This window comes from Solea senegalensis, linkage group LG13 (assembly GCF_019176455.1).
Source record: "Solea senegalensis isolate Sse05_10M linkage group LG13, IFAPA_SoseM_1, whole genome shotgun sequence".
Lineage (NCBI taxonomy): Eukaryota > Metazoa > Chordata > Actinopteri > Pleuronectiformes > Soleidae > Solea > Solea senegalensis.
Genome location: NC_058033.1, coordinates 2,896,324 through 2,913,354, shown reverse-complemented (window position 1 = coordinate 2,913,354; position 17,031 = coordinate 2,896,324). Strand labels below are relative to the sequence as shown.

The window sequence follows — 17,031 nt, the reverse complement described above, 5'->3', positions numbered from 1 at the left end:
GCTGCTCCACCTGTAATTAATCAACGTTCATGTCCTCGCTGGAAAAATCAAAGAAAAATGGCAGCTGAAATTGTTGTTATTTCAAAACATTTTTGCTAAAACATAGAAGAAAAAAAACACCCACCTGTAGGAAATGCTGCCACCTGCTGGACTGACGCACACACACACGGGGCTGCTCTCAGCTGTGTTTTCACTCCGAATCAAGTCTCAACTTAAATTCACTGTGTTTCGCTGCTTTTATTCCCCCAAGGACACTGATATGTGTCATCACTCACACGCAAAAAAAAAAAAAAAAAAAGGATTTATTTTACTTTACTGAATTGCTCTTGGGGCCCCCTGGTGGTCACGGGACCCTCATCAGCCGCTTAGTTCGCTTATGCCTTTGGCCGGCTCTGGCCTCATCTCTTGTCATTTTTGGCTGTGATGACTTTTTGTATTCTTCACAGCTCTCCATTAAAACAACCTGCTCCTCTTGGCTGAAATGAGCAGCTCGCGATCGCAGCTCACGATCGACTCTTCATGTAATAACTGCGCCACCCTGTGGCTAAACATCAGCACTGTTCTAATTTTCAATGATTATTAACACTATTATTGTGATGTGAAGCCGTGTCAGTCTTGACTGTGCGCGATGGGGCCCTCTGTTGGAGACTTTATAGATGTTCTTTATTTGATATTTTGTTAATATCAAAAACAGAAATAAATCTAAAACTAAGTAACTAAATATGTAATTCAAACACTAAACAATCTCAGACACATGTAATTGAATGTTGGACTTGGAGTAAAAACATGTCAAATGGAAGATTTTGTTTTATTTATTTCCAGGTCACCTCAAGATGTCTGAATGAGGATACAACATTAGTAAGTTCAGGACGACACGGGGGGAAATCTGTTAAATCTGAGATCCATTTACCCCTCAACATGAGTTCACATTTACAAAAAAACATTCACATACAGATCTATTGTCACATACAGAACTGTTGTTTAAACAGTTTTTGTGTGTGTGTGTGTGTGTGTGTGTGTGTAAGATTAGAACTGATTCTTCAATCTATATAAACAAAAATGTTTATGGGTCAAATACGGACAAAAAATAAGTGATCTAGGATTCATTACGAAATACTGCATGAAGATTAAGATGACAACACAATCAAAATAAACATGTTATTTGGATGTGAAATGGGGGACAGAGTAGATGAGTGTGGTTGCCAATAAAAAAATCTAAACAAAAGACATTCTGCTACTTCCTGTCCCTTCATCAAAATTCAATTTCACCTTCTAATTAAGAATCACACACATACAGTATATACTTTTTTTTTTGTTCACAAACATGCTGTTCATAAAATGATAGCTGCAGCCAAAATATTGAGTGTCATTTTCCATTAATGTAAGTACAATATTTTAGTTTTCACTCTTCAGGACACATAAAACAAACAGTCAAATGCAGGTAGAGACCAACTGAGAATACATTTGACATCTGTGTCATTAAAACACACACACACACACACACAAACATCATCATTGTGCACACAAGCAAATCAAATATATACACATCTACAATAGATGATTTCATTTCAGAATAGGCACTTTTAAATTTTAAAACAGTTCAGCCAGCCCTCAAAAGTCATCTTTAATGATACAACATGAAAAAAATAAAAAAAATAAACAGTTTCTGAGGAAAGAAACAAATTCAGATGATGTGAGAAAATCCAGAAACATATAATATTAGCCCTAAAATCCACATCAGTAGATTTGGCCATATCAGCCACACACACAGGATCACATAGCTATCCTTTAAAGCAGTGGTTCTCAAACTTCTTATACCAAGTACCACCTGAGGAAAATATTGACCTCTTGAAATAACACCGTTATCACTAACGTTAAAATACAGTGGCGTAAACAGTCTGAGCAAAGTCAGCTATGGACTTTTCACAGGAGGCAGATTTATTCCCAAAAAGATATTTCTCTCTCATCCTCACATACTTCAGAGATAAGGTGACGCTAATTATTAAATTTTTTTGTTGTTCGTGTCATTTTCCACACACAGAAATTCCTCAGCTCCACTCCAAGTACCACCAGAGGAAGCTTGCGTACACGTACCAGTTTGAGAACCATGGCTTTAAAGGACTTGCATTGACTTCCATTCATTAGGACAGCCCAAACAAATCGTTATCCCTCACCTCAACCATAACCAGCTAATGCCTGACCTTAATCTCAACCACAATTCAAATCTTAGCCCTGAACTTAACCAGTTCCTTCTGCCTCATAAGGACCAGGTTTTGGTCTCCATGAGGACTACTGGTCCTGACAAGGTCAGTGTTTATGCCTTAAGAGGTGCACGCACGCACAAACACACACAAAGACGGAAGCTCTCGTTTCCAAGTATAAAGTAGAAGCATTTTGCTACAGTATGAGAAAAGGACAAACTTCGGGAATGATGAATATCCACCTCCCTGCTACACCACATACCTTCATTTAGTGCCGATAAGACAACCTCCCACCACTGACCAGTCTATGTTACATTGCAAAACAATACATAAATAAATAAATAAACAAACAAATAAATCACGCACAAACCAATCATGTTGTGTTAAATAAATACACCAAAAAGACTAACTGAAGAGAAGATGTTGGCAATGCTAACATTGAAGAGCAAGATGGACAATGTTTTGGTCATTGAGTATCTACAGTAGTTTACAACTGCAACTTAAAGATTATTGTCTTTAAAAATCAATTCATTTATTTTAACGTCTCCAGCCAAATAAGGTAACATTTTGTTCATAGCCTCATGAAGAAAAGCATGTTTTAGCTTGACAAAAAAAATAAAATATAACACAAGCGACAACTGAGCGAATGACTGGAGTTAACATGAGCCACGAGAGAAGTCTCAGGGTTTAGCTGACACTGCCGTAAAAACGCTACCTACTGTAGAATATTTGACAGAAGCTAAACAGATCCTGGACATTTTATCGCCACAGAGAAACCTGCATATCGAACCGGTTTAAACCACATCCATACTATCGTGTTATCAGAGATAAGTATCGAGCTCCGTATCAGAAGTATTATCTGCGTCCACATATCACAGATGTAAACAGGAAGCGGACTCTCTCATCTGCAACTCTTTTTTTCCAAGTACTTCTACTACGGATAACAAGAATGAAAGTGAACATGTTTACAGAGACTTTCATTCACAGCAGATGGTGGAGTCGTGGCTGAATAGAAAGCCGGTCAGGAATTTAATGCAGGAAACTGCTTAATCTTTTCTATAATTTAATCTAGACTAATACACTTTGTCGACATATTTGAGGCTCTAAAACACCCGTGTAGGGCTGACAACACGGAGCACAGATAAAACAAAAAACTGGCATATTGCCACAGGAGTAAAAACTTGAGAGGAGAGCTGCAACACATGGTCAACTATTTTGATAAGGGATTAATCAGTTTGAGTGATTTCTCAGCTTCTTAAACGTGAATTTTTTCTGTTTTCTGTTCCATAAAAAAAGAAATCCATAAAACTGAAAACCTGTAGTAAACCTGAAAATAATTGTTAGTTGCAGCCCTACACAACTTCTCCTCTTATCCTGCCCCCTTAAATGGTTTATATTTATAGGCAAGCCGACAGACTTCAGGTGCTTGTAATTTACAGTACCTTAACTTACATGTAGTGCATTCACATTGAAGATTTAAGTTATCCACCTAAATGGCGAGACAATATTAAAAATGTTAGACAGTAGGAACAATTAAAACAGTTCATTTTAAACATCCAAACAAACCAAATAACACGTCGATCTCATGTGAATTCAGTTCAGGTGATTTGAGTGTGTGAGGCTTCTCACAGTCTGTGCCTGCGAGGGTCGGAGTGAGGCGGGGACGGCGGCGGGGGCAGCGTGACGGTGGTCGGCAGCTCCACCGGGTCGTCCATCGGCAGGACCAGACGTGTGCCCCTGATTGCCACTTCGTGCTCCGCCAGCGCGAGATCCTGATCCAGTCCCTCGTCGGTCGGGCCGCACCCGGTGCTGGCGGTGGACGAGCGCTTGCGGTTGATGGTGTGGGATCCGGATGCGTCGGTGCTGACGGTGACGTCGGCGTACATGCAGCTCACGTTGGCGTCGTTGAGAACAAAGTCAGAGTCGTCGTCGTGGAGGCGACCTTCGTTCTGGAGCGAGGAGAGAAAAGGAGAGAAGTAGACGATGATGTAAAATCTTGAATTTTAATGCACAGCATGTCATTTCTGTCACTTTTTTCTAGGGTTTCTCAATCAAAGTAAGGCCAAGTTGGATGACATCAGGAAGCAGTTTGAGATTATGGGAACAGATTTGCAATCCCAACACAAATGGCTCCATTTAACACCAGATGAGTTCAAATTTCCTTTTAAGATAATTATTGAAAATAGCAACTAGTAAACAAACATGAATGGCACCATTGCTTTGTATCTCCTTTACCCATAGGGACTGTTTCATTCATATTTTGTGATCATTTTGGCTGTGGTCATGCATGAATGGCATGAATTTTGGCAAGATTGTGTATTTTTTATTTTTGATCTCACCTCCATTAAAGCATCATACATGCATTTTATTATTTATTATATCTGGGTGTCAATCTGAGCTTCTGCCTTGGTATTAGTAATTTTTAGTACTCTCCCCCAGATGTTGTCATTTTGGCCATATTTGGCATGTGGAGAAAAAAATTTTTTTTCCACTAGATGGCACTGTTACGTGTTGCTGCTGTGATCATTTCACACAGAAAAGTTATTGAAAAATATTCATATTTCTTTGGTTTCTTTTCATTTGAAAACATCGGGGCATCAAGACAAAAAACTGACATTTAAATTAGTATTTGTTTATATTTGTATTTGGTATCAATAATTAGCAGTTTCTGTGCTTAGCAGTACGAGTGTGACTAATAGAAGACCCTATTGTATTGTTAAATTAATATTTCACACATTAATGTATAAATATTAAAATATAGGAGCATAATATATCAAAATAGAAATGACAGCATCATTTATTTGCTATAAATGATGCTATATGTGAAGCCATTCAGTGTTCAGAAGGGTGTACGATGAAATAATGAACATTTCTTGCCCTTCACCCACTTTTGTTTGACCTTCATTTGATCAAATAAGCTATTTACGGAGCATTTCTTAAATAGACGGTATTAAATGAAGCGTTTTGTCCGAACCTCATAGGCCTGTGGACTGGTGAGGCACCGTGCCAGTGGTCCACAACAAGATGGCAGCGTGGCAGTGAGAGGAGGGCCGCTGTGTGTCAGGAGGGGCTTCAGGTAGCTGGTGAGCGAGCTTCAGTCAAGGCCGTTACAATTTAAACACACTTACTTTCAAATAAACAGCTGAATAAGTCAGTAAACACTCAGTGAAAACATGATGCAAACTTGCAGTTCTGTACAGAAAGATCACATTTCTACAGTGTGTTTCTATAAATTGGGAAAGGGCACCCTCTGGTGTTCAAAGCTGAATTCAGCATCTATGGTTTTAAAGAAAATCAAATAAGTGGACCACGGCTCAAAGGATACTTGTGGTCAAAGGTATACCAGATCCTGAAAGGCCAGGCACTCTCATGTTTAGTGTTCCTCCGCTGAGACCCGTCCAACACCGCAGAACTCTGTTAAGCAGCAGAACATTTAAACTTTGATGATGATGATCGACGGTCTTTCAATGCATTGATTTGAAAACTTCTAAAACAGACACAATGTGGGTGATTGTTACTTATTTGAACTTACGTTTTCTTGATCAGAGTCGACACCCACGCTGAAAGAGAAACGGTAGCACTTTTTTTGACTTTTCACAGAAAACAGATGACAGGATGAAACACATGGACGGATACAAGCAGATGTCCAGGCTTACGGTATACTCATGAAGGAGAGCATGGGCATGGTGCCCCCGCCACAGATCCACACCGTGAAGAAGACGATCAGGAGCGTGGTCGAGAACATCATCTGGCGAGCGTACGTCGCCGTGTCGCGGATGGAGAGAGCAAAGGTCATCGCCCCGCGCAGACCTGACCGAGAGAAGACAAAATAAGAGACAAAAAACGGGTGAGTGTCATTCACTCAAGAAAGTCAGTATATGTGATCGAGAGCCATTTTTTCTACTGTTACAGGCTTAGACTGCAAATACTTCAATTCAAAATTCAACTATATTATCACATTATCACAGATCAGTTTACATCTTAGATGATTGTGGGAAAGAAATGTCAGAAGACATGCTGTGATCTATCTTGCATCTTCAGGTGTTGTGTAAAGCTAAAAGCAACTGGACTTGACCCCAATAAAAACTGTTAAAGCTCTTGAATGTTCTACTTTCTGATGAATTATTAACTCTTAGACGTGTATCCTAAATGTAAATAATATTTTGAAACATATCAGGGCTTGTGGTGATAGTGACAAAATGTCTTGAAAGTTGCACCACATTATCTACTTTTTTTTAAATTTATTTTTAAAATCATCCTGAACTTGCAAAATTCATTATAGACATTTTAGGGCCTTTTATATTTATTAGAGCTGCAACTAATGATTATATTCATAATGGATTAATCTGTCGATTATTTTCTCGTTTAATCGATTAATCGTTTGGTCATTAAGTATCAGAAAACCCTAAAAATGTTGATCGTGTTCGTCAAACTGGGAAATTATGATGTTCTCAAATTTCTCGTTTTGTCCAGAAAGCAAAATGCTTCACTTTTAATAAATTCTTTGTTATCCAGAGCAAAGAAATTAACAAAATACTCGCATTTAAGAAGCTTAAACAATCGGAAATCTTGTTTTAATTATGAAGAAAGCTTCAACCAAATAGTTGTTGATTAATTTAGTAATCGATTAATTGTTTCAGCTCTAATATTTATATCAAGATTATGTCCACCATGTCTCTATAATGGTGACAATAAACAAACATATATAACTTCAATTAAACATAATTGTAGGCTACATAGGTTCTCAATCTCCAACATGATTGGAAGGGAAGGGAGAGGTGAAGGATATTCAACTGCAATGTCACCAATATATGTTACTAAATTATTTTTACTTATTATCATCAAGGGATTTGTATAAACGCCAACACTGAGTGAAGGGAGATTACATTACATTACATTACATTACATGTCATTTAGCAGACGCTTTTATCCAAAGCGACTTACAAAAGTGCATTTAAACATTTGGGTACATATAAGAGCTAGAAGTAAGTAAGAGCTTCAAGTAGAACAAACAATGAAGTGCTAGTCATAAGTGCGATGTACAAGGTTTTTTTTTGTCGTCGAGATAACCGGTGATATATATACATGAGTCTATATTTTGGATCAACAGTTCAGATTATGTTCTTCTGACGGGGATTTTCATCGTCTGTTTCAACAGTAAAATGTCAGCTCACGTAGGAGCTGACATTCAGAACAAACCTTAATGTGTAGGAGTGTTGTTGCTCTATAAGGAGACTGTGTTACCGCAACATTATCGAGGGTTAAAGGAAGAGTTATCTGAGATATGGTCAGCACACTTTCGGGTGAAGCTATGAACCAAAACAGTGAACAATGTTTTTTCCACTGCGTATTTACAATGTATAATAATGCGCTGAAGTAGAGTGGTCTTGTGGTTATTGCTCTTGAACCTATTACAGGCCAAAAACTGAAACTGATTTTTTTTCACAGTATTGTGAAATACTGTAAAAGCAGTAAATCCTCGTATGTGAAACTGATTATTTTTAATGGAGCCTACGGAATAATTTAGGAAGATTTTCCTGCTGTTGCTTTTTCTCTCTTTTGTACAAAAACCCCTGGAGGCAAGTGTGTTTCTCTTTGGTATGTCTTTCGGGGCTTCCGTAGGATCCTGACTCCTTACAAACCTGCAAACATCATGACATGCTGAAACTTGGACCCGATCTTGTTCTTGCGGCCCAGATTCAGCAGGAAGGACAAAGGGTAGATGTTCGCGGCTCTGCCCAGAAACACGGCCATCTACACCACACAGGAAGGTCAAGGACGTAACGCAGTGAAGTAATCATATACAGAGCAGACTTGTGGGCAGAAGGCAAGTACGGAAAGTTTCTGTGATTGTTGATTAGTCTTAGTTTCATGGTCAAAAACATTTGCTGTGTGTCTGATGCAGGCAGATCATAATGTGACACATTCACAAGAAAAAAAAAAGCACAGCATGAACAACACGTCAAGTCAAGGATACAAAGGCTCCGATGATGAACAGAGGGTTGAAGACATGTGACTGGAAGGAGAAGAGAGTCAGACCCATGTAGGAAAAGATGAAGTTCTCTGCCAGGAAGTTGAGCAGCTCAAACAACTGATGGAGAGAAGAGATGAACACATACAGTAAACAATTGGAAAAAATTGCCATAGCATTCACGTCACTACCGATGTAGTAGGTAAGCTTGTTAAATTTGACATTCAAACTTTCCATAATCTTCTTGCACCCTATAAAACTACGAAAATGAAGCTAAAACATGCAATCATGGGCAGGGTTCCTAACCCTTTGTTAATGGTCACACTGTATTTCAAAGACCTGAAACGAGTGACGAGAGGGAAATGCTTACAGAAAAATTAAGCCCATTTTCATACAGACTTACATACAACTGGACTTCTTCTTTGCAACCAATGGAGATGCTCATTATCCTCACTCAAGAGAATACAGGTTTGAGGCAGATTCACCCTTTTTCCCACTTTCCATTTTATACTCACCAATCAAATGGGTACCGAATTGCTTCTGCCATTTGCTGACAACATGAAAATGTCTACATATCTCCTGTAAACTCTGCCCAAATTAAAACTGAAAAGTCCAGTTCTGAAATTACTATTTAACAATCTTAGAATGATTCCATAGTTCAGATATTTGTCTATCTTGGATCTCGGTCTCACAGCTGCTTTTAATAAACAAAACCGTGGGTTTAATCTATTTCTGATCTAGTTTAAAACTAATTCATCTGAAGTATCACGCGGTCGAAACCTGTTGCTACTTCGATGTACCCGGATGACACTGAAGTATTTGTCCAAAGGGTTAGGGTTAGGTCCCTCATCTCTCTGCCACTGTGATTAAATGACGTCAGCTTGTGGATTTCTCAGAAAGTCAACATCCTCTCTTCTGAGTAATTTCAGGCTGTTTCTGTGGTTTATCTGTCACTACAAAACATGTAATCTAGACATGTTTTGTTTTTGGTTTTTTTACAAAACCGGTCAATTATGATGACATCTCACCTGTTTAGTCCTGTCCTGCGAGTCAGGAGAGAGGTTGTTGTAAGTGTAGTGAGCTTGAGTGATGCCACAGAAAAGCACAGCTACCACACCTAAAACATGAAGAAATACAGATTTTACTTCAATATCATACAGTTTAGAAATTCATTTACTGTGAGTGAAATCAAAAACAAAACAATATTCCTCAAGTACATGGAAAACATAACTACGGATTGTATGAACAGCTAAACAAGGACCTTGGATAATGTTGTGGTTTAAGAGAAAAACATACCTAAATTTAAAATCCACTGCAAGTACACCAAGTAGCCTAAGTATTTGCTTCATATGGTTTGATTATTTCAAGAGTCCTGATGTGAATTATTAATCCCACATTGTGATAATAACATCACCACTTTAGCTGGCAGTTGAAATTTTAAATTGTATTATTTTTTTAATTCAAACAAATTAAGTATTTATACCTGTGAAGCCGCAGGCCTCAGCCAAGAGAAAAGTGCTCCAGGACATGAGGAAAAATAGTGCCGTCTCCAGCAAAGGGAAGTCCCTCAACTTAGTGAACTTAGTCACGTGAAGACAGCAGTGAGTCAAGGACAAAACAGGAACTGGCTAATCCAAAGTACAACTGCTGTTACGCTGCACTAAAGTTCAACTCCATTTACATCTACTATACTTGTGTAAACTAACTTAAAACCCAAAGCTGCCCTTACATTTAATTAGTGCTTTTGCATATACACATAAATCACTAAATTCATATCAACAATATATAAATCAACTTTATGCAATAATAAGACACAAGTGAAAAGATATGAGCGCGGTCATGACTCCGGTCGCTACTCCAAGTGCCAAGGATCCACTAAAGACACCCAGGAAGATGCCAAAGGATTTCAACAAGGCCATGGCCTCGAAGCTGTGGCTGTTGTCCCCTGCGGGCTGGTAGGCCACAATGGAGCTGCAGGTCAAACAGACACGACAAGGGTACAGAAAGAGAAGGAAAAAAAGAAAAAGAAAAAGAAAAGCTTACATGAAAACAGGACATGAGACAGTTTCTGAGAATTGAGGAAGCAAAAGACATCTTATGATTAAAAAGCAGTCAAAATCACCCAAATCTTACTCTGATTCTGTGTAAATGTTGACAGTTTAATCAGTAACAAAGTATAAAAGCCGCTGTCTGTGAAATACTCAGTGATTATGCATCTTTTATGTTGCATTCCCATTTAATTCGGAAGTCGGAATTTCAGATTTAATTTAAATGCCTTTTTAATTTGGATTTCCACGTCAATATTAAGAACCCTCTGCTACTTTCAATTGTATTTGCTCTTTTGTCTTACTTGTTTCACATTGAGACATTTCACAGTCATACACTGAGTATAATTTACAATTTTACCGTGAACAGTGATGCTACACTGTCAGGGGTCTGATAGTTCCTTTCATAACAATTAATCCAGTCAATCCTTTATGCTCTTATGGTTAAGATATTGATGTGAAAAAAGGAAGAGAGTGGAGAAAGCCAAAAGTCGACATCACTGACAGCAGCTTTGATAGACGTAGAGTTGGGTTTTTCAGCCATACTGTAAAAGGATAAGGGATTAGGGTCGTGCATGCCTAATTCAAAGGTTACATCCATGCTACTACGTTTTCAACACAAACTAAAACGGGGCCAACAGCGTTTATACATCTCTGTTTTTTGGGCTGAAAAATGCCGGGACTGTGAGGGTGGTAGACAAATTTCCAGCACAATTTACGTGTCGCCAAAGAAAACAAACATAGTGTGAATGTAGCCTGATTGGATCCTATATATTTCAGCTCTGGTTGGCTGACATCCAGCAAGGGTGCAAGTAAGTGATAAAAAGAAGCAAATTAGGTGCTGCTGCCCCTTTATGAGGAATAGCACCCTAATGACTTCAAGACCAACAAAGCAATCAGCCAGCTCCAATAACAACCAGTAATAAAACTTAAACACAAATAACCAAAATATTTAACTTTTTAAGCAATTGTCTGGTTCAGGAGAGTATAAAGAAACAAGGAGAGGATATAAAAGGGCTACAGTGGGAAGGACAATAACATATGTGCATCACATTCACTGAATGCAGGATCTAGCACTAAAACCATGCAAAAGGGCCCACTATCTTACAAAACCACCCACCCACCGAGGGTTCAATGTCTGGTTTTCTCCCAGCCAGTCCTGTGCCCCCTCAGGCCAGACTGGGCCATCACCTCCTGTGGAGTTGATAGCTCCAGAGCCCTGCCTACCCTGTTTCTCCAACCGCAGGAGAACACTGCAGACATACGTACAGGCAGGTGATGTATGACAAGGGTGGGTGACGTGAGGCAAGCAGTGAAATGACAGGGATGGTTGGATGGTTAGTATGATTAGGGTAGATTCATGTGTAACATACAACATGGTACACAAACAGGCATTTGTCTCAGTTGGCCTCATTACAGTGCAGGTCTGCAACACTAAACAACTTTTTTTTTTTAAATACAATACTCAAGTACATATTTTAAAGTTGCTAATTTTTCCTCCTGTCCCTACTGGCAATAAAAGGATCCCTTTCTAGAGCAACAATAATTTAAAAAGGGTACAATTTTCATGTCCCTGGTGGCTGCATGTGTATTATTGTTTGGTCCCTGTCTTGAAGTTGCAGCAGTAGCAAAACAGGAGAAACAGGCAGCAGACTCCTATTGTCCTCCTAGTCAAGTGAATAACACAATGAGAGCAAGAAAGCAAGGCTCAAATGGGGCAAAAAAGATGAGTATTTCAGCTTTAAGTGATACAAACCGAAAGTCTTCTTTCTATAAAAAGTTTAATAAATGTACCTGGGGCTTTTATAAAGCTGCAACAATGAGTCAGTCCTTTTATTGAAAAGTTTTTGTTTTGATATCGCTCAGCTGCATGCTCAGCTAAGCGTGAAACAGACAACAGAAAGAACAGAGCAAACCGAGAACACTTTTCTGCCTAAATATGTCTGCAGTCAGTATGAACAGGAGGAAACAGTAACTACAGTAACTAAATTAAGCTTTCAATGTGCAACAGCTGTGACACAATGAAAATGATGTTTTAACATAACATGTAATCGGTGCTTACGATGAGAGGACGATGGCCACAGCGTCATTGAGGACACTCTCCCCAAAGAGTAAAGCATACAAGTCCACATCCACCTTGAGCTCATTGAAGATAGCCAGCACTGTCACTGAGAGACAGAGGAGGAAAAACATGAATACTGCACTGGAATACAGCACAATAAAGTCTTAAAATAACCATTATACAAGCAGAAATAAAAAAAGCACATTTGGCATTGCACACCTGGGTCCGTTGCTGAAACGATGGCCCCAAAAAAGAGGCAATCAGTGAAGAAAAAATCTCCCCCCAACTGTCCCACAACTTTCATGAAGGACACAAAGCCATACATGATCAACCTAGGATGAAGAAAAAACCATACTGAGAACAAGAACATAATGTAACGCCACAGTTGATCTGATGTTACCTCAGAGAAGAATGTCTTACCCAATAACAAAGCACGATATAACCGTTCCCACAAAAGCATATGCCAGGATGGAGCCAATGTTTCTGAAAAAATGTCTCTGAAAAAGACAATAATGTCAATTTATTCAAACAGATGCTGTTTAGTGCTGGAGGAATGAGACCAATATGACACATTTTCATTGTGCAACTCTTATATAGAGACTTACATCTAATAAACCATGTCTATAACAATTTATTGAAGACAAAAGCAGCGACCATACTTCCTTATTCTGACTGTTATTATCTATTAATAGTGTTTCTTCAATCTTTCTGATCCCCTTCTTACCCTTTTCAGACTGTAACCAGCGTGGAAGATGATGGGAGGCAGCAAAATGTTGAAGAACACTTCTGGGTCAAAGGTTACCTGAAATCAGAAGGTAAGAAAATGTACAAGACAGTGAATTAATTTCCCCCACTTCATGCATACTAGCAAAGCATATTAGGACTGTAGTATTTGACAAAAGTCTTGCTTATCAACCCTGTAAACTGGAGCCATACCTTCACACATATATGGGCCACAAGCAGAAACAAAACCTACCTCGAAGTCATGTTGCTTTCTAGGGACAAACCACATTCATTGCCCTGTTCATATCTCAACTTCCATCCTTATTGATCCAATTGCATGTTGACACCTGGCACTAAATACAACCTGGATACATGTTTCCTGTGACCACATATGATTAGATATATACATATTGATGTCATATGTGTTTAGTGAGTCTGAGGTTTTAATCACAACTTAGAAGAAGACACAAGACACAAAAACTGTGTCTTCCAAGGCAAGTAAATAACATAGTGTGAGCATGAAAGCAAGGCTCAAAGGAGACAAAAAAAGATAAGTATTTCAGCTGTAAGTGATGTCCAAGTTGAAAAGTAAAAAAAAAAATGTAACTGGAATTATAATGCTGCAACAGTGAGTCAGTCGTTTTACTGTAAAGGTTTTAATATCACTCAATATTAAAACCTTTACAGTAACCAGTGAAACGGGCAAAAGAACGATCAGAACAAGCCTTTTGTATTTATAGCCAGAGCTGGGTCAGCTCAACAGATGCTGCCATTTTGTATTTACAGTGGCGATCTTTTGATGCTAACCTAAGACAATAACGGTTATTTAACACACAATGTCCAAATTGCGGTTTCTGTGATTGGATTGGAGGACTTCTACATTGGAACGATTCAGACCTGTACTTCCGATCTAATCACTCAGGGTGGACTTTAATACCAGGTCTAAACAGGGTCCATGTTACATAAGTGGTCTCACTTTTAGGTACAAGCTTCTCATTTTTGTTTTGGCTGGTTGAAGTATTTCTCTGATAAGTGTTCCTTTCCTACACAGCCCTACAGTTTATTGTAATTTATGTTTTATGTCATTTGTATGTACACCTGTGTAATTTCATTCTCTGCAAAAATGGACAGCAACACCTGAATTTCCTCATCTGTCTCTTGTGCAAACAATCTCACTGGCCTAGAAATTAATTTAGGCCATGGTTACTCAGGTGGAAACATGTCATCTAAATGTTTCTGCGGAGGAAACATGCCTTCAGTAAAAGTGTGTTGAAGCTGTTTCACGGTCTATTTAAAGTCAGACAGACAAAACTTAACTGTATCCAAAATCAGTTGCTGACAAACACTTATCAGCACTTTTCAGTAAGTAACTTCATACACTCCATACACTGTTAAATTCCTTGCCTTTCTAAGCATCTCATCATCCTGCACTTGGTGACTTTTGCTGCGGCTGACTTCCCCCTTCAGGGTGTACTCATAGAAGCGGCCACTGACGTTGACCAACAGAGTGGCAGGACTGGCATTGACGGCACAGCTGAGGATCAAGTCACTCGTGCTCTGGGGCACGTGCACGCCAAACCGTAGGATCACACCCACCAACAGGCCTTCAGAAAAGAGAAGATGAGTCGAGGTTAAGTAGGATGAGGTTTTAATCATCAGCTTTTTAATGCTATTTTAATAATGGAATCCTGAAATACTTCCAACAATTATCCTTCATATTTTATGTTTCCTATGTAACTCTCTGTTGTGTCATACATACTTATATCAGCTGCTACTGCCTTTTTCTCTACATGCATTCTAATGGTCATATCTTGCTATTGCTTGGTGCTTAATGAAAAAGCAACTACACACATTTCGACCTTACATCAGAAAAGCTACTTGCTGCTGTCCTGATCACTGCTCATGTTGGCTTTTGTATGCTTTTTGTGTGCTACTGTCTGCATACATCTTTTTGTGAATTGTTCCTCTGCCCTGATTGGTTGGATATTTATCATGCTGCCTGTGCCTGTTAAAAAGACTAGTTGAAGCTGTAGAGCTTGGGGAGTATACAAACATTTTACATTTAGTATTCAAGAAAATCTTTTAGTAAACATTTTGAAACTAAGGACTCAGAGTATTTGTTGATGTGTGAGCCTTGGACACCACAGCTTATGTGGCCCTTTGATGACAAAATAGACTGAGCCACATTAACAGCTTTTATATTAATGCTCTTAAGAAAGGCTCGGCAGTAATTCAATAATCACATAACTTTCTTCAGTCTCAATGTAACAAATATCAATTTAATGTTTATGCATTGCTGTTATGGATTTAGAAATGAAATTTAAAAACATCCAAAGGCATTTTCTTTGTAGGTTGCACCTGTGATTACTAGTTGACTGCAGCTGGGGCTAATTAGCTGAGTTAACCAGTGAGAGACACACAGCTGAGGCTGATTAACCTACCTGAGATAAGGAGGTTCCTGATTCCTTATTCAGTTTGAGTCTGTGTTGCCAGTAAGAAAAGACTCTGAGGGGGTGTGTTTACGGAAAGCAAATTGGGGTTTAAGGTTGTTTAGTGGCAAGCCTCGAGTTTGTGTCTGACTTGTGTTGTTTGTTGTAAGTTTGTTAGTTTCCTTGAGTGCTACTCCTACTGTTTAGTGTTTGTTGAATGGGAAGCGGTAAAAACGCATGTGTTCTTTTCTGAGCATATAGAAGTTTAAAACCACAACTTAATAATTAATTCTTCTTAAAGCATCTATTGATGTGGACTGATGTGCAAATGTTTGGTTATGATAACCTTTCTGGAATAAAAATGCGAAGTTGTATCTGTTTTGATATCCTGCTGCTTGTCTTTCTTTGCATTTTTTCTGTCAAGTCATTATAGCTGTGTTGTCTTTCATATTAACATGGAACCTTTTATTAACGTTAAATGATTGACCAAAGTTGCCAGTTGCAACTTCAGTCTGGTGTCTTCCTACTCCAAGTAGAAAACAATTTAAGCCATAAGATAATTAATACAAATCTTATGTTCTATAGGCCATGCAATGCTAAAGTACACTGAAACCTGAGAGTGAGCTGCTGTCATCCTGGGTCAAGTTTGAAGAGCTAACACCAGCTAGTATTTACACTAATTTGTATTGGATGACTAACATCACAGTTAGCTATGGCTACAGCTCTTACCGTAGATCATGGCGAGTCCTGTTTCATGCAGGAACCTGAATCGCCGGTGTTTAAACAGCCATATAGTCAAAATGGTGAGCGTTAAGAGCATTATGAATATGAGGAGATTGGCACTGTCCTGACGGTGGCTCTCCTCAGCCATCCTTTCAGTTGCGACATTGTCCATAGCATGGCTCTCGCCTCGGCTCCCGACGAGCACGAATGTTAGGAGAAAAGGCAGCAGTAGGAGCGCTTTAGGCGGTCTAACACCACGAGAGTGTGTCGGTGCGGTACCCATTGTGACTTTCACTGTGAGACGGTTACATTTGTCGCCTAATTCCCGTCTGTGTTCTTAGTCCGGAAATCACGGGAGCAAATAACAGTTCCTTCCGTAGCCAGTAATGAAAACACGGATACTTCCGGTTCTTCAAAATAAAAGTCGCACCATGTAGGCTGTCGGGCAAAGGGATTACAGAAAGAATTCGAATTATTATTAACAGCAATAAACTGAATGAACATTACACCAATACGTTAAATACATGCAGAGCTGTTTTAAATGTATCCCGCATCACCAATCCTAAAAATAAATTTTTCCGCATTTCAAAATAAAAGGTAATACATCCACGTTATTACCTCTGGTGAAACAAAACGGTGAAATGTGACAGGAGATGAGATCTACTTTTTCTTCAATATGAGAAGCAAATGTGTTCAAATACAATTAATTGCTTTAACTGTAGTTTTGGGTCATTCCAAAGCCTAAACTTCAAGAGTTATGGTTGCCTTTATATGGCATTTTGGCAGGTCACAGAAGGAAAATCATTTGCGATCACTTGCTTGCTTTCTGCCTTGGCAGTGAACAGTGAAGAGCATGAACTAAACAACATTATTATTC

The 17,031-nt window shown here is 38.9% G+C and overlaps 1 protein-coding gene across 2 annotated transcripts; it reads right to left on the bottom strand.

Annotated features, from left to right (window-relative positions):
- Positions 1-789: 789 nt before the first annotated feature.
- Positions 790-16,629, bottom strand: LOC122779931 (sodium/hydrogen exchanger 6-like). 2 transcript variants are annotated; one of them, XM_044042611.1, is made up of 17 exons: positions 16,161-16,629; positions 14,407-14,606; positions 13,004-13,081; positions 12,700-12,776; positions 12,499-12,611; positions 12,280-12,385; positions 11,342-11,470; positions 10,002-10,143; positions 9,656-9,761; positions 9,201-9,289; positions 8,179-8,292; positions 7,844-7,955; positions 5,858-6,011; positions 5,734-5,761; positions 5,527-5,615; positions 5,176-5,281; positions 790-4,150 (listed from the first exon to the last, which is right to left on the bottom strand). In XM_044042611.1, exons 1-17 carry the CDS (start codon positions 16,435-16,437, stop codon positions 3,827-3,829), a joined length of 2,244 nt encoding a protein of 747 aa, XP_043898546.1. In that variant the 5' UTR covers positions 16,438-16,629; the 3' UTR covers positions 790-3,826. The 2 variants fall into 2 exon arrangements, with proteins under 2 accessions (XP_043898546.1, XP_043898547.1); XM_044042612.1 differs by lacking the exon at positions 11,342-11,470 and having other exon boundaries at positions 16,161-16,623.
- Between the last annotated feature and the right edge of the window lie 402 nt (positions 16,630-17,031).

Excerpts from the sequence above, each read along its gene's own strand:
- LOC122779931 (XM_044042611.1), bottom strand. The coding sequence starts at position 16,437 with ATGGGTACCGCACCGACACACTCTCGTGGTGTTAGACCGCCTAAAGCG. Across the intron at positions 11,471-12,279 it reads GTGGCCATCGTCCTCTCATC|TGTTCTCCTGCGGTTGGAGA; the intron begins GTAAGCACCGAT and ends GTATGTCTGCAG. Across the intron at positions 5,616-5,733 it reads TCGACTCTGATCAAGAAAAC|AGTTCTGCGGTGTTGGACGG; the intron begins GTAAGTTCAAAT and ends GCTGCTTAACAG.